Source organism: Octopus sinensis, linkage group LG19, assembly GCF_006345805.1.
Source record: "Octopus sinensis linkage group LG19, ASM634580v1, whole genome shotgun sequence".
In the NCBI taxonomy this organism is placed as follows: domain Eukaryota; kingdom Metazoa; phylum Mollusca; class Cephalopoda; order Octopoda; family Octopodidae; genus Octopus; species Octopus sinensis.
In genome coordinates this window covers 28,434,171-28,460,188 of record NC_043015.1, presented here as the reverse complement: position 1 = coordinate 28,460,188, position 26,018 = coordinate 28,434,171, and the positions used below count along the sequence as shown (strand labels likewise).

Here is a 26,018-nt window from a genome sequence, read left to right as displayed (position 1 = left end):
AAAAAATCTTTTAAAGTAGAAGAAATAGCCAAAAGTTTTTGGCTGCTATTTCTAAACTTCGGTATGTGGTGAAGCAAATCTTTGCTGAACCCCAGTTATTTAGTATTACTTAAGTTTACCATGAAATGGTCTTTTTCATGCCGAATTCTACTTGGTGAAATTACTGATTACTTCTTAATTAATTAATTTTACCCTTTCTTATATATATATAATATATATATATATATATATATATATAGTACATGTCATCACCACCATTTAACATCCATTTTCCATGTTGACATGGGTTGGACGGTTTGACCAGACGTGTGTGGGGGTGTGTAGGTGGGTGGGGGTGTGGGGGTGTGTCATGAATGTAAATAAGCATATATGCAGAAATGTGAATGTACGAGTATACAAACACACACACACACATACATAAATAAATAAATTTTTTTTAAAAAAACATGAACAAAACTTATGGGGGTTACAAAAATGAAGATTTTAAATTGCATGTGTGTGTAGGGGTGTGTAAGGGTTTGCGGTGTGTATCAATGTATAAATGCTGAAAACCCAAACCTTTATAGGCTTCAGTCCCTTTTTTTTCGCTTTCTTTTGTTTGGTTCTATTTTTTGTTGTTGTTGTTGTTTTTTTCTTTCACTATAACGACCCAAACTTAATTTTTAAAAGTTTCAGTTTTTCATTTCTTTTTTTACACAGATCCAATGTCAAACAGAACACGGCAGATCAAATCCTTCTCGCCGGAACATTCTTAAACACTTACACAGAAGAAAACTTATCACTTCTTTCATCATTTTCTCCTTTTTTTTCTTTTTTTTTGTTGTTTTTTTTTTTGTTTTGCAGGTGATCCTTAACAACTTTAAAATTTAAAGACACAAAAAAAAAAGGGGTTAAAAATTTATTAAATTTCTTTCGTGATTAATCAAATATCATGTGTAGTGAGGAAAAGTTTTCTTTTTGTTTCCAGTAATTAATTACTTTTTTTAAAATCAATTATTCAAATTACTTAAATTACTTAGTTCTGTCCCACCCTTCCCCACCCACACACCCATTTAATAAACTGTATTATTGATTATAGAAGACAAGGCTAAGCTTGGAGGAGGCTATTTTTTTTTCCATACAAAACTGCACAAATTTTTTTTTTTTCTTCTTTTAAATTTTGGCCACTTGAAGTCTGAACTGAAACTGGAGCACTAATTTGAATAAAATCACTGTTAGCTTGGTTTTGTTATTGGCTTTTTTTACCTTTGTTTTTGGGGTTTTTATTTCATTTTATTAATTTTTTTTTTTGCTTCGTTTCACTTTTTGAAGGTTTAAAAATTTTTTTTTTTTTAATTTTTTTTTTTTCCGATATTTATGAAGGGACTCATGAAGAACCGTACATGGCATTTATTTCAGTCTGGAATTTCTCCTCAAGGTTTTTACGTTTTAACTTGAATGCATCGGTAACAAGCCCTGAGTCAGGCATCCAGGAATCGGGACAGAGACAAATCTTGGTTGGAATTTCACAACGTTCAAGAGATGCTAGAAAAAAAAAAAAGAAAAAAAAAACATACTTATATATGACGTGAATAAGATGATATTTTTTCAAAAACACAAGTACTGGGTAAATTATCCTTACAAAGTGGAAACATATGTCAACAAACAACCATGGGACTTGAACCCACATCCCTCGAGACTCTGGCTGAGTGCTTTACCATTAAGCTAAATTCATCTGCAAATTTAAACACTAAATAGCTAAATGAACAACTACATCATCATCACATCATCATCATCATCATCATTATCATCATCATCGTCTAACGTCCGCCTTCCATGCTAGCATGGGTTGGACGATTTTGACTGAGGGCTGCCGAACCAGATGGCTGCACCAGGCTCCAGTCTTAATCTGGCAGAGTTTCTACAGCTGGATGCTCTTCGTAATGCCAACCACTCCGATAGTGTAGTGGGTGCTTTTTATGTGCCACCGGCACGGGGGCCAGTCAGGCGGCACTGGCAACGACCTCGCTCGAATCATATATATATGCACATGCACACACACAGCTACATAATGCAAAATTTTTACATGTATATAAATATATAAATCAATAAATAAATAAATATAAAATTTTTAAATTGTCAAATTTTGGTATAAGGACTACAATTGACCCACAAAGGATGAAAGAAAGGCTAAGCTGACCTCAGTGTGATATGAGCTCAGAACAATGAGCCTGGAGAAATGCCGCTAAACAATTTCTCTTATGCACAAAGAATACTGCCAGCTGACCAACATAATAATAAAAATAATTCTTTCTATTATAGGCACAAGACCTGAAATCTTGGAGGGAGGAGGATAATCAATTACATCGACCCCAGTGGTTAACTGGTACTTATTTCATCAACCCTGAAAGGATGAAAGGCTAAGTCAACCTCGGCAGAATTCAAACTCAGAACATAGAGGCAAAAGAAATGCGACTAAAGCATTTTGCCCAGAGCAGTAACAATTCTTCCAGCTCAGAGCCTACTTAATAATAATAATAATAAAAATAATAATAACAGATGATGATGATGATGATGATAATAATCCTTTTTCATTATAGGCACAAGGCCTGAAATATTGGGGTGAGGGGGGGTCAGTCGATTAGATCGACTCCAGTATATAACTGGTACTTAATTTGTCGGCCTCAAAAGGATGAAAGGCAAAGTTGACCTTGGCAAAATTTGAACTCAGAGCATAGTGGCAGACGAAATACCACTAAACATTTTGCCTGGTATGCTAACGATTCTACCAGCTTGCCACATTATTATTATTAATTATTAATTATTAATTATTAATTATTATTATTATTATTATTATTATTATTATTATTATTATTATTAACCCTTTCGTTATCAACCCGGCTGAAACCGGCTCTGGCTCTGTAGTACAAATGTCTTGTTATCATAAGTTTTTAATTAAAATCTTCCACTAAACCTTAGTCACAATTTATGTTCCTAACACTAGCTTAATGATAACTAAGTTATTTTACCAAATTCTTTGTTATATTTAAAACTGATTGAAAGAATCACAGAGCTTCTCAAAATAAATACAGTAACGAAAGGGTTAATAATAATAATAATAATAATATGAATTTTTTGTGTAAATCCCAACTTGCTATTGTGGTTGAAAAGAAATTGGGAATGTGTATCATATACGGTGTATGGATTCCAGAAAAACATGTCCAGTTTATCACATGGTGCACAGAACAGACAAAGGGTTAAACGACACCCTTTCTCTCTCTCTCTCTTTCCCTCTCTCTCTCTCTCTCACCCACAATTTGCTTCAGTTTCAACAAATGATCCAAAGTTCCTCAACAAACAACCTTGACTCCAAAAGAACACAAAACAAAAAGGAAAACGAAAAAGAAAAGAAAAAAAACTCAAGTTTAGATTCAGTTACTTACACTTGACGCCGAAATCATGAATTATTTTCTGTACTTCTTTCAACAATTTAGGTTCTTTGCAGAGGTCCTTAAAGTTCATACCGTTAAGACCTATTTCACTGGCAACTTTACAAAGGTTTTTCTGATTCGGTACTATTAGGCACACAATGAAGCTATGGAAACTATTGGCATACACACATATCTGATCCACAAGAGACGACATCTTTAGAATGGTTTCAACTTTGCTCAGAGAAACATATTCCCCAGCCTGCAATTTAACAAGATCTTTCTTGCGGTCTGAAACGGTAAAAAAAACAAGAAAAAAATGCATTTTCAACTATGGGTTTTCAAAAAAAAAAAAAAATCAATACAATCTTTTCACAATATTCCTATCAAATCCAACCAATGCATCTATTTTACCTCTTCCTATCTCTTTCTCTCTCTCTGTCTCCCTCTCTTTCACACACACACACACACACACTGTTTTATTTACCTCAAGTCCCTGACAAAAAAAAATTATTCAGACAGAGATATATCTTCCAGAAATACTTGTCAGCACCAATGTTTAAGGGACCTTTTCAGTGGGGTGGGCTACTCAACCTGAAGAAAATTCTAACTGCACCTCACCTGCAAGGTCATGTGCTGTTTATCTTGATATGAGATCACCAAGTGGCACACATATGGCTGTGATGCATGTGCCTGGTGTACTCTGAAACTTGTGGGGAGGGGACTAGCTACTTACATCGACCCCCAATGTTTCACGGGTACTTAATTTATCAAGCCCGAAAGGATGAAAAGCAAAGTCAACTTCGGCAGAATTTGAACTCAAAACACAAAGATAAATGAAATGCCACTAAGCATTTTGTCCAGTGTGCTAACGATTCTGCCATCTCAACACCTTTTTACCAAATATAATAATAATAATAATAATGTTTTAACGTAAGCAGAGAGGAGGGAGGTTTATCAAATTACACTGACCCCCTACCTCCACTACTTTTATTTGAATTTAGGAATCACAGAAGAATGATATGCAAAGTCAACCTCTGTGGGATTTGAACTCAGAATGTAAAGAGCCATTTTTATCTGGTGCTCTAACGATTCTGCCAATAATTTCTAATACTGGCACAAGGCTAGAAATTTAGAAGAATGGTAATAATTAAACCAACCCCAGTACATAACTGGTACTTTATTTTACTGACCCCCTACCGAAAGGATGAAAGACACAGCTGATGGAAGATTTGAACTCAAAACTAAAAGGGCCATGACTAAATAGGGTAAGGTATTTTGACCAACAGTTTGATAATTATACATTTACATTTATCAAATTCCTCATGCATTTAACTATTACGAAATGAAGGTTGCTTACCAATAACTTTAAGAGATCCGTCAGTTTTGAACTCCCCAATATCTCCAGTGCAGAAGTAATTCACACCGTTTATAGTGATGAAATCTTCCTTTGTCTTCTCTTCATATTTATAGTAGCCTTGAGCTATGTTACCTCCACCAACAAGGATCTCACCACGTGGATTAGGTTTGTCTTTCGTTAGATATCCACCTAGATAATGATAAACACAAAGACACAAGCACATATAAAGATATATATATATATATTAGATAGATAGATAGATAGATAGATAGATAGATAGATAGATATATCAACAATGTTAAAGGTGTAAAACTGAAATGATCTTTTGGACATTGACTGATGAGGAATAAGCTACGAATTTTCTGTTTGTTGTGCTTTTGTTAAATTTTTGAAATAGGAGTGGCTATGTGGTAAGCAGCTTGCTTACGAACCACATGGTTCCGGGTTCAGTCCCACTGCATAGTACCTTGGGCAAGTGTCTTCTACTATAGCTGTGGGCCAACCAAAGCCTTGTGAGTGAATTTGGTAGACGGAAACTGAAAGAAGCCCGTTGTATATATGTATGTATGTGTGTGTGTGTGTGTGTGTGTGTGTGTGTGTGCGTGTGTGCGTGCGTGTGGGTATGTGTGGGTGTGTGTGCATGTTTGTGCGTCTGTGTTAGTCCCCCGAACTTCGCTTGACAACTGATGCTGGTGTGTTTACGTCCTCGTAGCTTAGCGGTTCGGCAAAAAAGAGACCGATAGAATAAGTACTGGGCTTACAAAGAATAAGTCCTGGGGTCGATTTGATCGACTAAATGCGGTGCTCCAGCATGGCCGCAGTCAAATGACTGAAACAAGTAAAATAAAAATTAAAAACAGAGAAAAGAAGTGAAAACAACATCCTCTGAATGTCATAACTTTTGAACCAGCAAGTGCAAAGGTAAACGAGCACACAGACACACAAATGTGCACAACACAAATGTGCACACACGAGTATCTTGGAAAGGTCACATAACCAACATGACACATGATGTCCGTGATGAGCTGACAAACTTGTTTAACTATTCACTTCAATAGTAAAGTAAACACACTGAATCAATGATAATAAAATCGGTTGTGCGTGTGTTTGTGTGTGTGTGTGTGCATGCATGACTGTGTATGTGTATGTACTGTGATTGTTTGTGTGGTGTATGTATGTAACTGTGAATTGATGAGTGTGTGGTGCATGTGTGTAACTGAATTGATGTGTGTGTATGTGTGTATGTAGCTGTGAATTGATGTGTGTGTGTATGTATGTAATTGTGAATTGATGAGTGTGTGTGTGCATGTGTGTAACTGTGAATTGATGTGTGTGTGTGCGTGTATGTAACTGTGTGTGTGTGCATACATGTCTGTGTATATAACTGTGAAATTATAGATGTGTGTGTATGTACATGCATGCAGTATGCAACACAGTGAGAAATGAAGACCTGTACTCACCTTCTGGCCAATCCCGCAGTTTTATCTCACAGCATGTCAATGGAGCACCAACAGAACCGACACTCAAATCAGTAACTGAAATTATACATACATACACACGTGAATTTATATTAATACACACAAATATACATACACTAGCACTATGACCTGGCAACACTGGGTCATAGTGCTAGTGCGTGCATATACAGCTGCGTGCGTGCGCACATACACGCGAGTACTGTCTAAATCTCCGACCAATCACATACAGCTAGCTGGCATTCAATTGGCGTATCAGGTTTCAGGCATTTTGATTGGATTTTGGATAGAAAATTCACAAAAAAGTCACTTCTATTGATTTTTTTAATGGCTTTGCGGGGTGACTGGGGAACTGAAAAGATGTGCACGACCACCCTTGGATGGTTTTGAATGACCATAGAAAGTGCCAGCCCTCTAACTGAAAAATTGTGGATTTGTATAAAGGACAAACACACAGACATTTTGCCGTTTATATATATAGAGTTACTTATATAGGGAGAAATATTTTATCATCATCATCATTCAATCTTCCATGCATAGGTTGGCTGCTTTGACAGAATCCTGTGAACCGGAAGGATACATTGAACTCCAGTATCTGCATACGTGGTAAAAGGTTGACAGTTGCTTTGGAGTTTTGACTATGTGGTCATGTAGCCTTTACCTGCTGTCATTCTGATCAAAGCTACATGACTAGAACTTCAAAGAAACAGCACACACACACACGCACATACACACACACATACATTTAAATGAGAATGACAGGTAGACAGGGCAGTAAATAATGAAATATTTCAACAGATTTTTGATAATGTTCAGGTAATGATGAGACTTCTCCAAAATAAAAAAAAAATTAGAAAATACAAAAAAGGGTTAATTTTTACTTCCGAGCAGACAGATGATCAAAGGCGTTTCAGCCACGACCATCCTGTCGTTTTCTCCGGTGTTCTAAGACTACATTTTCCAAATGTAAAGAAAGATAATTAAATGAGATTGTGCAAGGGAGACAATTACTAACAAAACGGTCAACGTAATGATAGATCACCATCAGGTTTTCCTTACGTCACACTTTATTCCTATTGCCTTCTGCTGGTTTATTTACAACTAGCACTATGACCCGGCGTTGCTGGGTCATAGTGCTAGTGCATGCATATAAAGCTGTGTGTGTGCGCACATACACGCGAGTACTGTCCAAATCTCTGACCACTCACATACAGCTAGCTGGCATTCAATTACCGTATCAAGCTCGTCATGTGTATATATATATATATATATATATATATATATATATATATATATATAAGTATGTGTGCGTATATGTTTGTGTGTCTGTGTTTGTCCCCCCAACATCGCTCGACAACCGATGCTGGTGTGTTTACGTCCCCGTAACTTAGCAGTTCAGCAAAATAGACTGATAGAATAAGTACTAGGCTTACAAAGAATAAGTCCTGGGGTCGATTTGCTCGACTAAAGGCGGTGCTCCAGCATGGCCACAGTCACATGACTGAAACAAGTAAAAGAGTGTATATATATAATTATATATATATTATATAGATGCATGCTTGATTGTGTATGTTGTGAATCTACACCAGTGGCTGTCAATCAGGGTTCAAATGGCTCTTGAGGATCCATATAATATTTTGGGAGGGTCCACACCACAAAATAGTAAATTGTCGATCCACAATAGCATATTAAGGGTCCTTGAGAAAATTTTTAGATGTATGTACTGCAAGAAACAGCCAGGTTCCTTTCTCTAACATTTTACATAGTCCAACCTACACAAGTTGATGTGTGGAAAACAAATTAGGAATTTTCAAAGAAGTTTCTATAAAACTAGTTTTTAAACATTGAATGGCTATGGGGGGGGGGGTCCACAAGAATAAAATAGCAATCAAATGAGGTCCATAGGTGAAAAATGGTTGAGAACCATGGCACACGAGTGGCTGTGTGGTAAGTAGCTTGTTTACCAGCCACATGGTTCCAGGTTCAGTCCCACTGCGTGGCACCTTGGGCAAGTGTCTTCTACTATAGCCTCGGGCCAACCAAAGCCTTGTGAGTGGATTTGGTAGATGGAAACTGAAAAGAAGCCCGTCGTATATATATATATATATGTGTGTGTGTTTGTGTGTCTGTGTTCTAAAAAAAATACGGCTGTCCCATTTGACTTCGCTTCCACCACTACACTGTGTGTGCAGTGGGAGTGGGGAGAGTAAAGGTTAAAGAGAGAGTTGTAATAGGATGATCCGGGTTAGTTCAAGTAGGTTTCAACTTTACACTTCACCCCCTCCTCTCACTGCCCTTTCCTCCTCCTTCTACTCGCGCCAATTTACTCCACGACAACTCTTTTTATTCCATTCATTTCTTTTCATTCATAATTTCGCAAAACCAAGTTGATCACACATCATCATCATCATCATCATCGTCATCATCGTCATTTAACATCCATTTCCCATGAGAAAGGGACATTTAATGACGACGACGATGATGATGATGATGATGAGTATGATGATATTAATAAATATACATATGGCGTAGGAGTGGCTGTGTGGTAAGTAGCTTGTTTACGAACCACATGGTTCCGGGTTCAGTCCCACTGCGTGGTACCTTGGGCAAGTGTCTTCTACTATAGCCTTGGGCCGACCAAAGCCTTGTGAGTGGATTTGGTAGACGGAAACTGAAAGAAGCCCGTCGTGTGTGTATGTATATATATATATATATATATAGGCACAGGAGTGGCTGTGTGGTAAGTAGCTTGCTTACCAACCACATGGTTCCGGGTTCAGTCCCACTGCATGGCACCTTGTGCAAGTGTCTTCTACTATAGCCTCGGGCCGACCAAAGCCTTGCGAGTGGATTTGGTAGACGGAAACTGAAAGAAGCCCGTCGTATATATGTCTGTATATATATATGTACGTGTCTGTATGTGTTTGTGTGTCTATGTTTGTCCCCCTAGCATTACTTGACAACTGATGCTGGTGTGTTTACGTCCCTGTAACTTAGCGGTTCGGCAAAAGAGACCGATAGAATAAGTACTAGGCTTACAAAGAATAAGTCCCGGGGTCGATTTGCTCGGCTAAAGGCGGTGCTCCGGCACGGCCACAGTCAAATGACTGAAACAAATAAAAGAGTAAAAGAGAGTAAAAGAGTATTTCGCTAACCAGCAGAGGGTAATAAATGTTTATGCCTTAAAGCGAAACTAACAAAAATCTAAGCAACACAAAGTAGAACGCAACACAGCAGAGCGTTAAGTGCAATGTTGCGGTTTAGCTCTCTTTACTCTTTTACTTGTTTCAGTCATTTGACTGCGGCCATGCTGGAGCACCGCCTTTAATCGAGCAACTCGACCCCGGGACTTATTCTTTTTTTGTAAGCCCAGTATTTATTCTATCGGTCTCTTTTGCCGAACCGCTAGGTAAACGGGGACATAAACACACCAGCATCGATTGTCAAGCAATGCTAGGACAAACACAGACACACAAACACACACACATACATACATACATATATACAACGGGCTTCTTTCAGTTTCCGTCTACCAAATTCACTCACAAGGCTTTGGTCGGCCCGAGGCTATAGTAGAAGACACTTGCCCAAGGTGTCACGCAGTGGGACTGAACCCGGAACCATGTGGTTGGTAAGCAAGCTACTTACCACACAGCCACTCCTGCGCCTATTATTATTCGTCTTTTCATGAAGAATTTTATTTTTAATTTCACAATTTGGATCTTTTCGGTTTCAACGGCAGTTTTTTCTAGCGGTGTCATATGAAATTGTCACCCAAAATTATGACCCTAGTATCGATCTATTGCATTTTAATCTGTTTTAGGGTTAGGGTTAGTTAGGGTTAGGGCTAGGAAGGGTATCTTTTTTCTTCACAAATGTAAATAAACCCAATCTGTTTCTTAAACGAGGGACATATTCATACGGCACAGAATGTTTTTTACCTCAATAGACGTCATTGATTAGTTGAAATTGCAGAAATTGAAGAAAAAAAAACAACAAATATCTTACAAACTATAGAATTTTCTCAATAAAGCCAAGAGAAAAAGATGTTTTATAAACACATTCTACAAGTATACAAAGTTTAAAAGTGTTTAGTCATGTGGAAATTATTTCTTAAAAAACTGCCGTTCAAACCGAAACGATCCGAACATTTTCATACGACACAGAATGTTTTCACCTCAATAGACGTCATTGATTAGTTGAAATTGCAGAAATTGAAGAAAAAAAAACAACAACTATCTTACAAACTATAGAATTTTCTCAATAAAGCCAAGAGAAAAAGATGTTTTATAAACACATTCTACAAGTATACGAAGTTTAAAAGTGTTTAGTTACGTGGAAATTATTTCTTAAAAAACTGCCGTTCAAACCGAAAAGATCCGAACATTTTCATACGGCACAGAATGTTTTCACCTCAATAGACGTCATTGATTAGTTGAAATTGCAGAAATTGAAGAAAAAAAAACAACAACTATCTTACAAACTATAGAATTTTCTCAATAAAGCCAAGAGAAAAAGATGTTTTATAAACACATTCTACAAGTATAAGAAGTTTAAAAGTGTTTAGTTACGTGGAAATTATTTTAAAAAACTGCCGTTCAGACCGAAAAGATCCCACAATTGAGTTTTTGTTTTTTTTTGTTCTGTTTACCTTCAGTGATAGTCCCAGCGCCACAGGTCTCAGTAAGGCCATAACCTTGACCAACAGGGCAACAAAAACAAATATTCATAAACTTCTGTGTAGCTTCGGACAAGGGAGCACCACCACTCAGCATCAAACGCACATTACCGCCGAGAATCGCTTGCACTTTTTTGAAGAAAAGCCTATAAATCAGAAATGCAATAATAATAGAAATAATAACGATAATAATAACAATAATAATAACAATAATAATAATAACAATAATAATAACAATAATAATAATGATAATAATAATGATAATAATAATAATAACAACAATAATAATAACCATCAGAGCATCACAACAAATCACAGCACATACCCAAGGCACACAGAGCTGTGCTCGGTAGTGAAGTGAAAGCACGCTATAAAAATAAAACTACTGAATAATAATAATAATGATAATGATGATAATGATAATAATAATAATAATAATAATAATAATAATAACAATAACAATAATGATGATAATAATGATGATAATAATAATGATAATGATAATAATAACAATAATAATAATAACAATAATAATAACAATAATAAAATGCCCTGATGCAGTACCAGGCAGTGGCTCTCGTGGCTTCTCATCTTAACTGATTGGAAGTGTTATCATGTACATTGTTTTGTCTTGGTATAAAAGATGGGCTACAGCAAATATTCTGCTCAATACCACAGATTTGCTTGTCAGTTGTTTGACCGTAACCAGTTGAGCATGTCCCTTAGTGGCTGATGATATGTGCATCTCTGATCACGAGCAGAAGTAGTGGGGGAGCATCATAGCCATGTGTTGAGAGGGATTCTTTGGGGTTTGAATAATTCACCTCTGCAAAACACGGGTGGTTTGTTCAACATCCTTAAGCAACCCTTATCAGGGATCTTTTGAGCAGGATGGGTTACTCGACCAGAAGAAAATTCTAACTGGGCCCCACCTGCAAGGTCATGTGCTGTTTATCTTGATATGAGATCACCATGTCGCGCACATATGGTTGTGATGCATGTGCCTGGTGTACCCTTATCAGACAGGTAGTCATGATGGGTATACTGGGCTTCGTATATTTTACCCCAGTGTCACTTCGATGACATGCACTGCTCTCTCACACAATAATAATAATAATTGAATGTGAACTCAGAACCTACAGATACGAAACAAATACTGCAGAATGTTTTGTACGAGGCTCTAGCTACCCATCCAAATGTTTCATACTGTGTTGTCTTCATATCTAAAGTACTTAACTCTTTCTCTCCAATATAGAAAAATAAAAAAGAACAGCAAAACACAAGGAAAGGTTGTTTTTGTTTTTTTAGCCTCAGGCGCAGGAGTGGCTGTGTGGTAAGTAGCTTGCTTACCAATCACATGTTTCCGGGTTCAGTCCCACTGCGTGGCACCTTGGGCAAGTGTCTTCTACTATAGCCTCAGGCCGACCAAAGCCTCGTGAGTGGATTTGGTAAACGGAAACTGAAAAGAAGCCCGTCGTATATATATATATATATATATATATATATATATATATATATATATATTTATATATATGTGCATGTATGTTTGTGTGTCTGTGTTTGTCCCCCTAGCATTGCTTGACAACCGATGCTGGTGTGTTTATGTCCCCGTCACTTAGCGGTTCGGCAAAAGAGACCGATAGAATAAGTACTGGGCTTACAAAAAAAGAATAAGTCCCGGGATCGAGTTGCTCGATTAAAGGCGGTGCTCCAGCACGGCCGAAGTAAAAAAAAAAAAAAAAAAAGAGGTGAGAACAGAATTGATTATGCAGACCCAAGATCTAAGGACGCCAGGTAAATTCGTAAAATTAAATTTAAAAAAAAAAAGAAAAAAAAAAAAAGAGCTAATTTTGTTAAATTCAAGCACAATGAGAAAGAACTGGAAAGCTAATTAAGATCAAAGAAGACAGAATTACCTATTGAATATCAGGGTATCATAGCCATTATCTATGCTGTGTCTTTTGTATGTATAAGCAAATTCGAATATGGCCTTTGTCAATTTCCCCTGAGAATTGATGTTATCCCAGACGCTTTTATACAACCGGTCCATAATCAACTGAAAAATAATTAGGAAAAGGCAAGTCAGATTAGTCGTTCATTGCAATACATCAAACAATAGACATTCACATCCCTTTTTAATTTATATTATACTAGCAGTATCGCCCGGCGTTGCTCAGGTTTGTAAGGGAAATAGCTATATAAGCATTTTTAGGGATGTAAAGTATAATAGCCATCTCAATATGGCTAACCACAAAGGGGGGGTGTTACTGTAGCTTTTTACGTTCTGAGATTTAATAATAAATTTTTAGAGAGTTACTTCCCTTATATATGCCAAAAATGCATTAGAAATAGGAAAAATTGATGGTAAATTATTTTTAAATCGTAGACTCATCGTAGACGCGCGCTAATACCCAGAAGGGCTCGATATGAATCACGACTATAAGATACTCGGTTTTGGTTAAACTGCACCGCAAAATGTGGGAGTAGTTAGGAATCTAAATCGTAGGAGACAGACAGCACACAACCTCTCATTTATATATAAAGATAAACTATCAATACGTGTGTGTGTATGCATCTCTGTATGTTTTTTTTCTCTTTTTTTAATTTACAGTAAATTTTGACTGGTCACCTATTTGATAGCAAGGCTGTGAAGGAAACCATCTTATTTTGCTCATCATCCTTTAAATCTTAAGAAAGTCTTGTGACAGATTTTTATATAATAGTCCCTGATATTGTGATCATTTGTAGTATATGCATTAAGGACTTGCAGTCTCTCCTCAAGGTTCTAAGTTCAGCCATACTTTGCTCCAGACAGGTTGGTATGTACCCTGTTGCTTCAATGATAAAGGGTATGAAGCTGAAAGTGTATCTTGGGTACTGAATTTGCAGACTCATTATCAGTGGTCCATAGATGTCCTCTTTCTCTTGCATTTTTCTAATCACATTGGCCTCCGTGGCACATAAAAAGCACCATCCGATCGTGGCCATTGCCAGCCTCGCCTGGCCTCCGTGCCGGTGGCATGTAAAAAGCACCATCCGATCGTGGCCGCTGCCAGCCTCCCCTGGCACGTAAAAAGCACCCACTACACTCACGAAGTGGTTGGTGCTAGGAAGGGCATCCAGCTGTAGAAACACTGCCAGATCAGACTGGGCCTGGTGCAGCCTTCTGGCTTCCCAGACCCCAGTCGAACCATCCAACCCAAGCTAGCATGGAAAGTGGACGTTAAACGATGATGATGATGATGATATATTTACATATGCATGTATGTATATGTACATATGTGTTTATGCTTCTAGGCATATACATTTTTGTGTATATAACAATGTGTGTATATACATATGCGAGTGTATGTGCTGTGTTAAAGAGTCACTATGACTCAAGCTCTCAGTTCAAATTCCTAATAATGGAATTGGATGGTGACAGGGAGTCATGGGAATCTGCAAGACTGAAGCAGCGTGACTGAATAGACTGAATGACACCCTAGGGACACAAGAAGAAATATGCAACAGCAATCCTAGAACCGGATAAGATAGTGGAGGATTCATTTTCGGGAGTTGCTGATTTGTCTAAGAGAGAGAGAGAGAGAGAGAGAGAGAGAGAGAGAGTGTGTGTGTGTGTGTGTAATGCATATCTAGCATATGGTTTCACTATTCGTTACTGTAATTAATTAAGAAAAAAGGTGATGGAAATGGGATGAAAGGAACAATTTTAATAAGAACAGACTGGAAAGGTGAGACAAACACATCAAACTTACTGGTACAGCTGCCATTAATGTTGGCTTCAGTTTACTAGCATCTCCTTGGCAACCTCGCTTGATTTTACTTGACTGTAGAAAGAAAAAAAATAAATAATGTTAAATAATGTATTAATCACTAATTTGAAACAAACATGAAAAATTAATTTTCTAACGACTGATGCAATTAATATAAAACAAAACCATATTCTTGGTGAATAAATCCATTTTCTTTGCCTATGAGTCCTAGGTAGAGTCCTGGGGTACCTCTCCTCAAATAGAACCCTATCAGAAGCAACACCCTTTCCAGCTTGATTCCCAAGCATAACCAACTGAGATTATGGATATTATTCAAGTATCACATCCTGGGTCCATCCTAGGTTTCCTGTCGGCTGGCTTAGCTTCAAGAATTCGTCTTGTGATACTCTCCTGCGACATTCGAATCACATGTCTGTAGAACCAGAGCTGTGACTTCTCAAACTCTATTTTAATAAGTGGAATTTAATTCACCAAGTCCCCCCCATAAGATCTATCTATCTATCCGCTCAGTCGAAGTCGACTCTCGGTTACTCGATGGATCAGTGTCCTCCAGTCAGTTCTATCCTGGGCTGCTTCTTTCAGATTGGCTATGTCCATTCCGGTATCACTCTTGATGGTGTCGAGCCAGCGGGTTCTTGGTCGGCCTCTTCCTCTCTTGCCACTGACTATTCCGAGCATGATGTCCTTCTCCAGGGATTTTCTACGCATAATATGACCAAAATATGCCAATCTATGCTTGGTGATCCAAGCTTCTAGTGACAGTTTCGGCCTTATCTGCTTAAGAACTTCTCTATTGGTGATATCACCCATTATTATTATTATCATTACTATTATTTTGTATGAAGAGTTCTCAAGTAACGATGGATGGAAGCACTCCGTCGGTTACGACGACGAGGGTACCGGTTGATCCGAATCAACGGAACAGCCTGCTCGTGAAATTAATGTGTAAGTGGCTGAGCACTCCACAGACACGTGTACCCTTAACGTAGTTCTCGGGGATATTCAGCGTGACACAAAGAGTGACAAGACCGGCCCTTTGAAAATACAGGTACAACAGAAACAGGAAGTAAGAGTGAGAGAAAGTTGTGGTGAAAGAGTACAGCAGGGATCACCACCATCCCCTGCCGGAGCCTCGTAGAGCTTTTTAGGTGTTTTCGCTCAATAAACACTCACAACGCCCGGTCTGGGAATCGAAACCGCGATCCTATGACCGCGAGTCCGCTGCCCTAACCACTGGGCCATTGCGCCTCCTCAAGTAACAATAAGTTACATCTTAAGTAACACTTGTAGGTTACTAGTATCATCATAAGAGGAGTTTTCAGACACTCAATAATTCTATCTCAATAAATCTTTTAATTCCAATAGCATATTTTCTCAAACTCTGGAACTCATTATCATCGTCTTTTTCTCTGGTCTATGATATTCAGCCCCTTAACCTTTTTGTTACCAACCCGACTGAAACCGGCTCTGGCTCTGAGTACAAATGTCTTGTTTTCATAAGTTCTGAATTAAAATCCACCATCAAGCCTTAATCACAATTTATGTTCCTAACACTGGTTGAATGATAACTAAGTTATTTTACTAAATTCCTTGTTATATTTAAAGTAACTGAAAGAAACACAGAACATCTCAAAATAAATACAGTAACGAAAGGGTTAAGTTTTCTGCCAACAAACACTTTATGAATTTTTTGAGCCCTTTCTTTACCTTCTCTGTAGTCCCTTATGCTACAATGGCTTCAAGTTTTGTTTGGGGCAAAATTGTTAAAAAAAAAAAGAAAAGAAAAAGAAATAAATTCTGAAAAATCCTACTAGCACCATGCTTTCATTAACTGTTTTAGATGCCTGTGTAGTCATGAGCAGACATAGATACCCTCTAGGTTCTCCGACAGCTGGAGGGGAGAGAGGGTGTAAGGGCTGCTCCAGCTTTCAGCTGGTGCTCATTTCAGCTGATTAGACGGGAGAAACTGGAAATGAAGCACACTGCTCAAAGACACAACATGACCCCTCATCCAGGAATTGAACCCATAAACGTAATGATCATAATTTCAACACCCCAACCACAAAGCCATAAATATGCACACGCAGACACATGTTATTTGTTTCTATGTATGTTTTTTATCTTGTATGATATTATTTCCAGAAAGTTTAAGAGGTACGAAAAAAATGTTTTTACCTTGTCTGTCAATGTCAAAGCTGACGAGTAACCAATGCAGGTGCCATGTGCCAAACAAGATAATTCTGTTGAGAGGAAATACATACATAAATCTCATGAATTCTTCAACATGATTAAGCAAAGCAATATACAGACACCCATAAAATTATCAACCATCTTACAAACAATTACTCTGAGCACCTTTTCAAACTCCACCCGTCTAACACCCGTGGACATATTTACAAAGTCAGAAAACAGCACAGCTCCCATGACTTTCGGAAACATTTTTTCACACTGAGAGTTGCTGAAGCATAGAACAAACTACTGGCATCAGTTGTTAGTTGTCAGAGCACTGTTTCCTTCAAAACTTCCATGTTTCCTGAGATTCGCCAACACTACACCTGATTTTCTCCCCTCCATACACACACAAGCATGTATCTGACTCATACACTGTTCGCTTCCCAGACATTTGTACATTACTGCATATGCAGATAAAATTATTAATTATAAAATTATAATATTATGGCAGACACCCATAAAATTATCAACCATCTTACAAACAATAACTCTGAGCACCTTTTCAAACTCCACCCGTCTAACACCCGTGGACATATTTACAAAGTCAGAAAACAGCACAGCTCCCATGACTTTAGGAAACATTTTTTTCACGCTCAGAGTTGCTGAAGCATGGAACAAACTGCCAGCATCAGTTGTTAGTTGTTGGAGCACTGCATCCTTCAAAACTTCCATGCTTTCTGAGATTCGCCAACACTACACCTGATTTTCTCCCCTCCATACACACGCAAGCATGTATCTGACTCATACATTGTTCACTTTCCAGACATTTGTACATTATTGCATATACTCTATACGCACTTTCTGACAAGCTGTGGTGCACCTGAGCACTGTATACAATAATTTCATTATTATTATTATCATTTTATGTGTGTGTGTGTGTGTGTGTGTGTGTGTGTGGTGTGTGTGTGTGTGTGTGTGTGTGTGTGTGCGCAAAAAAAACTTCTTGCCAAAAGAGGTTAGTAACATCCTGATAAAAGATTTCATAACATTTTTTTTTTTAATAATTTTTTTTTTTAAATCACCTTTATACTTCAAAACTGTATTAAGTAATTCTCATAGACTTTTATATACAGGGGTTGGATAAAATAATGGAAACACCTTAAAATTTCAAGCAAACTTATTTTAATATGGGGTAGGACTGCCTGAATAACACCTTACTACTTGATCAAACATTCAATGAAGCTGTAAGATGTTGTTGAGGCACTCATGAATACTTGTAGCAGAAACAGCCATAAGCCAATGAAGTTCATTTGTTCCTTTGTCATCTCTTTTTCTTATTACCACTCTATACTCAGCTAACACTTAGTTCTGAAACATATGTATATTGAGTTTCTGCAGCAGTTTGTTAGTGTCCCGATGACTAAACAAAATATTAAGACACAAAAAATCCCATCTGGAAGAGTTCTAACAACTAATAATCCTTTGACACTGGAAAACTCTTATTCGGCAACTTCACACACACACACACACACACACACACATATGATGTATTCTTTTTACATCTTAGAGACCCTTCCTACTGCTCATCATCATCATCATCATCGTTTGGCCGTGGTCGAGACAATGGAATTTACTATGTTACACCAGACTTCACGGTCCGTCATAGCATTACGGAGGTCCTGTTGCTGGATGCCTGTATCCCTGGAGATTACATCAGGGTTGGAGAGTGTGCGCCCTCTGGTATTGCGAGCAGATGGCTTCCAGCGGAGAAGAGGAGAAATTATCTCGTTTTCAGCTCTACAACAATGTCCAGCAAACTGGACTCTTTTACCTTTCACAAGAGATGATACAGGTGGTAGGTTCCCATATATTTGTACTTTGGTTGGATGACGCTTCCACAAGAGATTTTGAGCTTTCATAAGGAGGTGAATGTAGGTTCCATCCAACTGCCTCTCAAGCTTCTTTCCTACTGCTAACTACTCAACCATCAAGTAATATTGGAACCTAATATCAGTCAGGCAGCCTGAGGCAGATTATAGTTATGCACGATGCAAAAGGAACAAAGCAATAAGGTTTGAACCCCCTAATCATGAAATCAATAGTTCAACACTCGGGCCCAGTGTATCTAGCTGCCAGCAACCAACCAGGTGCTCCTTAAACATAAGCAAGCATGTGTAGCTCTCCAATCACAAACATTACTTTCGGCAGAATGATTGAGACTTGTTTCAGGGACATACATTCACAAGGATAAAAAGTTGGACTGACTCTTGTAAAATTTGAACTTAGCACAGTGAGACAGCAAAGTAGGATAACACGAAGTGCTTACACAAGTTATTGGTTGCAATCCTCCAAGACTTCACCAAAAAATATTATCAGAGGACACGAATTTCTCACAAATATCAATTTCATGTTGATTAGGCACAAAGTTAAATGTATTGAGATAAGAAGCAATTAACATAACTAGTTGTGGTATTATAAACACACACACACACACACACATATTGAGTCATCCCATAAATAATGCATCATCATCATCATCATCGTTTAACGTCCGTTCTCCATGCTAGCATGGGTTGGACGGTTCGACCGGGGATCTGGGAGGCCAGAAGGCTGCACCAGGCTCCAGTCTGATCTGGCAGTGTTTCTACGGCTGGATGCCCTTCCTAATGCCAACCACTCCGTGAGTGTAGTGGGTGCTTTTTTACATGCCACCTGCAAGGCTGGCATCGGCAAGGCTGGCATCGGCCACAGTCGGATTGGTACATTTTTTTTATACTTCTTTTATTTTTCAAAATTAAGATAAACAAAGTTCTTTTTTAATTTAGAACCGTCCAACCCATGCTAGCATGGAAAACGAACATTAAACGATGATGATGAGGATGATGATGATGATGATGATGATGCTCCCCTTCATTTTCTACAATGCTCTTCCACCCGCTCATACTGATATTGTAATCGAGACAGTTGAAACCACACCACAGTACTTACCAGCAGTAAACTCCAAAACATGTGCCAAAGGCAAATAACCTATATATGTGTCGTGAGGCCTGGAAAAACACAAGACAGGTCATTTTGAATATGTGGCAACAAACAGCAGGACATACATCACTTTAACAAATACAACAGACAATACTGGCTGTGTGGTAAGTAGCTTGCTAACCAACCACATGGTTCCGGGTTCAGTCCCACTGCATGGCATCTTGGGCGAGTGTCTTCTGCTATAGCCCCGGGCCGACCAAAGCCTTGTGAGTGGATTTGGTAGACGGAAACTGAAAGAAGCCCGTCGTATATATGTATATATATATATATGTATGTGTGTGTATGTTTGTGTGTCTGTGTTTGTGTTTGTCTCTCTAGCATTGCTTCACAACCAATACTGGTGTGTTTACGTCCCCGTCACTTAGCGGTTCAGCAAAAGAGACCAATAGAATAAGTACTGGGCTTACAAAGAATAAGTCCCGGGGTCTTCTGCTATAGCCTCGGGCCGACCAAAGCCTTGTGAGTGGATTTGGTAGACGGAAACTGAGAGAAGCCCATCGTATATATGTATATATATTTATATATATATATATATATATATATGTGTGTGTGTGTGTGTATATGTTTGTGTGTCTGTGTTTATCCCTCTAGCATTGCTTGACAACCGATGCTGGTGTGTTTACGTCCCCATCACTTAGCGGTTCGGCAAAAGAGACCGATAGAATAAGTACTGGGCTTACAAAAAGAATAAGTCCCGGGTCGATTTGCTCGACTAAAGGCGGTGCTCCAGCATAGCCGCAGTCAAATGACTGAAACAAGTAAAAGAGTAAAAGAGAATACATTACATGCATTAATTCATTCTGCAGCTGCAACACAGTTACGGATACACGAAGTAAATAAACGCTGTCTTGAGTCTTGAGGCTAATATGGTATAGTTACCCAGTTTCCACGGGAATGTAAGTGACCAAGATCACAAAACAGGCCCTGAATGAGACACTAGTCCATCATAGGGTTAGTTAGTTAGTTAGTTAATTTTTGGCTCAAAAAGCAAAAAGCAAGGCCATGTAGGGGGACATGGAGTTATGTACAGGCTGGTGTTCATGTAAAGAGTTCAGGCCACTTGTAGTCAAGGGAGACTTTGAACCGAGCGGTCGTCGGCATCTTCACTATCTCGTCCGGCAGCTTATTCCACGGATCCGCAACCCGGACGGAGAAAGCCCCTTTCCTTCCATTCAGATGAAATCGTCACAGATAGAGCTTTTCGGAGTGACCCCGCAACCAGAACTGGTGCATTGTGAAATGAGCCGTTTTGCTGAAGAATACAATGCACCACCTGGTTCAGGAATTGGAAAACGAAACCACAATCTTGCGATAGCGAGTACAACACCCTAACCATGAGGCTGTGCACCTTCACCCTGATACAGCTCAAGGCCAAAATTTTGAAACATTCAGAAATGAATCAAAACTGAATTTAACAGATTTTGCTGTGTGTATGTTTGTGTGTCTGTGTTTGTCCCCCCACCCTAGTATTGCTTGACAACCGATGCTGGTGTGTTTACGTCCCCGTTACTTAGCGGTTCGGCAAAAAGAGACCGATAGAATAAGTACTAGGCTTACAAAAGAATAAGTCCCGGGGTCGAGTTGCTCGATTAAAGGCGGTGCTCCAGCATGGCCACAGTCAAATGACTGAAACAAGTAAAAGAGTAAAAGAGTATGCCTAAAATGGCACATCCATAATGTAATTGATTCAGGTTCAACATGAGATCCCAGGTGCAGGAGTGGCTGTGTGGTAAGTAGCTTGCTTACCAACCACATGGTTCTGGGTTCAGTCCCATTGCGTGGCACCTTGGGTAAGGTCTTGTGAGTGGATTTGGTAGACAGAAACTGAAAGAAGCCCATCGTGCATGCATGCGTGTGTGCATGTGTGTCTGTGTTTGTCTACCCAACATCGCCTGACAACCGATGCTGGTGTGTTTACATCCCCATAACTTAGCGGTTCGGCAAGAGAGACCGATAGAATAAGCACCAGGCTTACAAAGAATAAGTCCTGGGGTCAATTTGTTCGACTAAAAGGTGGTGCTCCAGCATGGCTGCAGTCAAATGACTGAAACAAATACAATAATAAAAGAAAAAAAAAGAAACAGTACCATGGCTTATATTATCAAATATCCCTTTTATTTCTTTTAAAAGACAGTAGGATGTGATCTGAGTGAGATCTCCTTCCTAGTTCTAGCAAGTGAAACAACCTTGTAGTGAGCCCTTCATTAAATAACGCTATTTAGAAGGCTTACAGTAGTTAATTACCTCGTGCTCTAACAGATCAAGCAGATATTTATAATTTGTGGGTCCAAACTATGTTAGCACAGGTGAAAAAGTTTGTGTAACTCGTTCAACGGCAAAGAGGAAATAAAGTAAGGAATCAATGGTTACTTACCCTAAATTTGGTATTCTAGAACATTGACCCGACATTCCTGCCATTAAATTAGCATGACTAATTAAAACACCTGGAAAAGAGGAAAAACCTGTTAGATAAAAAACGAAAACAAAACAAAGAAACCTGTATACACCTGTATGTACCTGTAGATTTGTTTACCTACAACTATTATGTGCTTTTGTTGTCACACTTCTTTTTGTCATTAGACTATAGCTATGCTCTTTTACTTGTTTCAGTCATTTGACTGCGGCCATGCTGGAGCACCGCCTTTAATCGAGAAACTCGACCCCGGGACTTATTCTTTTTGTAAGCCCAGTACTTATTCTATCGGTCTCTTTTTGCCGAACCGCTAAGTGACGGGGGACATACACACACCAGCATCGGTTGTCAAGCAATGTTGGATGGGACAAACACAGACACACAAACACACACAAACATACACACACACACACACACACACACAAACATACACACACACACACACACATATATATACATATATAGGACGGGCTTCTTTCAGTTTCCGTCTACCAAATCCACTCACAAGGCTTTGGTCAGCCCGATGCTATAGTAGAAGACACTTGCCCAAGGCGCCACGCAGTGGGAATGAACCCGGAACCATGTGGTTGATAAGCAAGCTACTTACCACACAGCCACTCCTATGCCTATATTGTCTGTTTTGGTATGGTTTCTACAGCTGGGTGCCCTTCCTAATGCCAACCACTTTACAGAGTGTACTGGGTGCCTTTTACGTGGTACCTGCACAGGTGCTTTTTTACATGACACTGGAATAAGCATTTTTAATGCAGGACCAAAACACAGGTACTTTTTACAGGACACCAGAACATAGTCTATCTAGGACAACACTGGCTAACGTAACCCACCCTGCCTATTTTTCTTTCTAAGGGAGCTGGGTATGATTTCAGAGATTTAGCTGCTATTTCACGCAAATCGAGTGAAGATGTAAAGGTGACCTCATTGGTTCAAAGCAAACGAGAAGGAAGTAGTGATAGCAATTCTACAGGGGACAACAGGGTAGAGAAAGGAAAGAGAATTTGCAAAATAACCTTTTGGTCGCCCTGTTGAGCCACTTGTATACATCATCACAGCAATGTCATTCTTTTGAGGTTTCAAACACTTGGAATTATCTATAAAAGACAAATGAGAGAATAAGATAAAAACAAAGCAAAAAAAAAAAAAACAGAAAACAACAAATATTTTGCCAATTAACATTAGAGTAATCATGTATTTATATTCAGTACAGCGCATGACTCAGTGGTTAGAGCGTCAAGCTTACGATCGTGAGGTTGTGAGTTCGAAGATAGTTTTTCATTAGGTGTGGCCATCCAGAAAGTTCTGCAGGCTGCAGTTTGCCCATGACTGATCTAGGGCTACATTTTCCAATGTGTCCTTCCTGTTTTTATTTATTTGCTAAGACAGCAGTACATGATTTGAAGAAGAGTTGGCTGCTATTTCTAGCAGCTGGTCAGAGAGAAATAGCAAATGCAAGCTGCAAGTCAAGCAAAATAGCTTGAACAGGAATTGAAACTACATCACAAACTCGCTTTGCCAGGATTTAACATTTAACATTGAACGATTGCTTAGCTGGATGAAACTTTGAAGTCATTGTTAATATTATTCTTCTTACAAAATAAATGTTTACTCTACATATTGTTTTTATCATAACTGAACATAAAAGAAAACATTGATATGTGTGTGTGTATATATATATATATATATATATATATATATATATATATATATCAGTTCAGCAAAATTTAGATTCAGATGAATATGGTACTTAAGTTAAAGGCACCAGAATTTTGTATGGTATTATCCATATAAATCAAATGGGGTGATTATAATCAAAATAAGCAACAAGGATATACAAGGTAGTGTAGTACAATTGTTTCATGCTACAAGTATTACATCATGAAATGAAATAAGTATAGGAATGTGCATTGTCCATTTAATTAAAAAATTCTGAAGGGATCCTAATCTTGAAATACTGAAATACCAGGCAATTGTCTCAACCACCAAGCTGTATTTAAAATTGTGTAACTTGTATTGTTTTGGTTTAAAAAAAAATATATTTTAAACAAAAGATAATGGTATATTGCTTTCACTGGAACCACACAGAGGCAATACCATATTTAGAAGAAGATCAATGAATCAAGATATTGTCAATAAATGATATATAAAAGTAAATATTTACTGGGGGAAACCTTGGACCCTATATCTATTACTTCCGACAAACTGTTTATACTGACAGACGGCGAGATATCATGAGAAGGTATCTTTTTCTGGTCAGCCATATACACGAGTCGATTAACTTTGCTGACACGCGGCAGGACTTTCTGCAAAAGATAGAAGAGAGAAGAAAAAAAGATGAAACAAGGTTTACATCATCGAAAATTATTGTCTACGTTTAATAGAAAACATTTGGAGATTTAGGTGGAAAGAGAGAGAAACAGAATGCAAGGAAAATGAAAGTGCGTAAACGTGTGTGAGAGAGGGAGATTGTGTGTGTGTCCAAAAGCCCTGGGAGATGGACACTACTGTTGGAGGCATGACCAGATTTTTTGAGGGTCAGAGCAGACAAAGAGGGATTAGTCATTGCAAAGCACCTCTGCCCAACAAAGAAATTCATCACCTTTGTCAAGTCTGGTGGCAAGAAAATGCCCCATGCTTAGTCTGTCTCCTCGGGTCTACTTGCAACAGTAAAAAACTGGGAGCTGAAAGTCAACCTGAAGGCATTGCAATGCTGCAAAGCAGTGACCATTCAAAACACATGCATTTAAGTATGAGCGGTCAATAATGTTTCTACTTTTAATTCATTACTGAATTATATACAAACACACACAAACAAATTACAGCATGGAAGTACATATTAGCAATTCAAAAACACAAAGAAACTGTTATTCTTCATAAGCCTAGTACTTATTCTATTCTCTTTTTGCCGAACCGCTAAGTAACAGGGACGTAAACACACCAGCATCGGTTGTCAAGTGACGGTGGGGCACAAACACACAAACATATACAACGGGCTTCTTTCAGTTTCCGTCTACCAAATCCACTCACAAGGCATTGGTTGGCCCGAGGCTATAGCAGAAGACACTTGCCCAAGATGCCACGCAGTGGGACTGAACCCGGAACCATGTGGCTGGTTAGCAAGCTACTTACCACACAGCCACTCCTGCGCCTATGGGTAAACATCTTCATTGATGTCCCTGCTGGGTCGTAGGATATGAATTTGAACAGAGTGGAAAGCGATTAAATAGGGTACTCTGTTTTTCTGTGTATGTGTGTGTGTGTGTGTGTGTGTGTATTCCTCCCTTTCTCTCCCCACCTCTCTCTGTCTCTTTCTCTGTGTTTTTCTCTCATAGCTACGGACATGGCTGTGTTGTTAAAAACTTTGTTTTACCACCACATGGCTTTGGGTTCAGTCCCACTGTGCAGTACCTTGGGTAAATATCTTAAACTGTGGTTCCAGGCTTTACAATGCTTTGGGAGTTAATTTGGTTGATTTAAACTGCAAAAGTTTATTATGTGTGTCTATGTGAATGGACAGGAGTATAAAGTAATCATTCATACATACATGCATGCATATAAAACAAACAAACAATACTGGCTGTGTGGTAAGCAGCTTGCTCACCAACCACATGGTTCCGGGTTCAGTCCCACTGCGTGGCACCTTGGGCAAGTGTCTTCTCCTATAGCCTCGGGCCGACCAAAGCCTT

General features: G+C 38.6%; 1 protein-coding gene across 3 annotated transcripts in view; it reads right to left on the bottom strand.

Annotated features, from left to right (window-relative positions):
* Window positions 1-611: 611 nt before the first annotated feature.
* Window positions 612-26,018, bottom strand: part of LOC115222125 (long-chain-fatty-acid--CoA ligase 4) — a 136,866-nt gene continuing 111,459 nt past the window's right edge. For all 3 annotated transcript variants that reach the window (XM_029792255.2, XM_029792256.2, XM_029792257.2), the window contains 12 exons: window positions 24,494-24,635; window positions 23,346-23,426; window positions 22,279-22,348; window positions 19,854-19,912; window positions 16,869-16,933; window positions 14,676-14,747; window positions 12,837-12,976; window positions 10,894-11,066; window positions 6,228-6,302; window positions 4,768-4,956; window positions 3,423-3,698; window positions 612-1,524 (listed from right to left, as the gene is read on the bottom strand). In XM_029792255.2, the coding sequence (XP_029648115.1) occupies window positions 1,367-1,524; window positions 3,423-3,698; window positions 4,768-4,956; window positions 6,228-6,302; window positions 10,894-11,066; window positions 12,837-12,976; window positions 14,676-14,747; window positions 16,869-16,933; window positions 19,854-19,912; window positions 22,279-22,348; window positions 23,346-23,426; window positions 24,494-24,635 (1,500 nt within the window). In that variant the 3' untranslated portion in view covers window positions 612-1,366. The remainder of the gene's footprint in view (window positions 1,525-3,422; window positions 3,699-4,767; window positions 4,957-6,227; window positions 6,303-10,893; window positions 11,067-12,836; window positions 12,977-14,675; window positions 14,748-16,868; window positions 16,934-19,853; window positions 19,913-22,278; window positions 22,349-23,345; window positions 23,427-24,493; window positions 24,636-26,018) is intronic.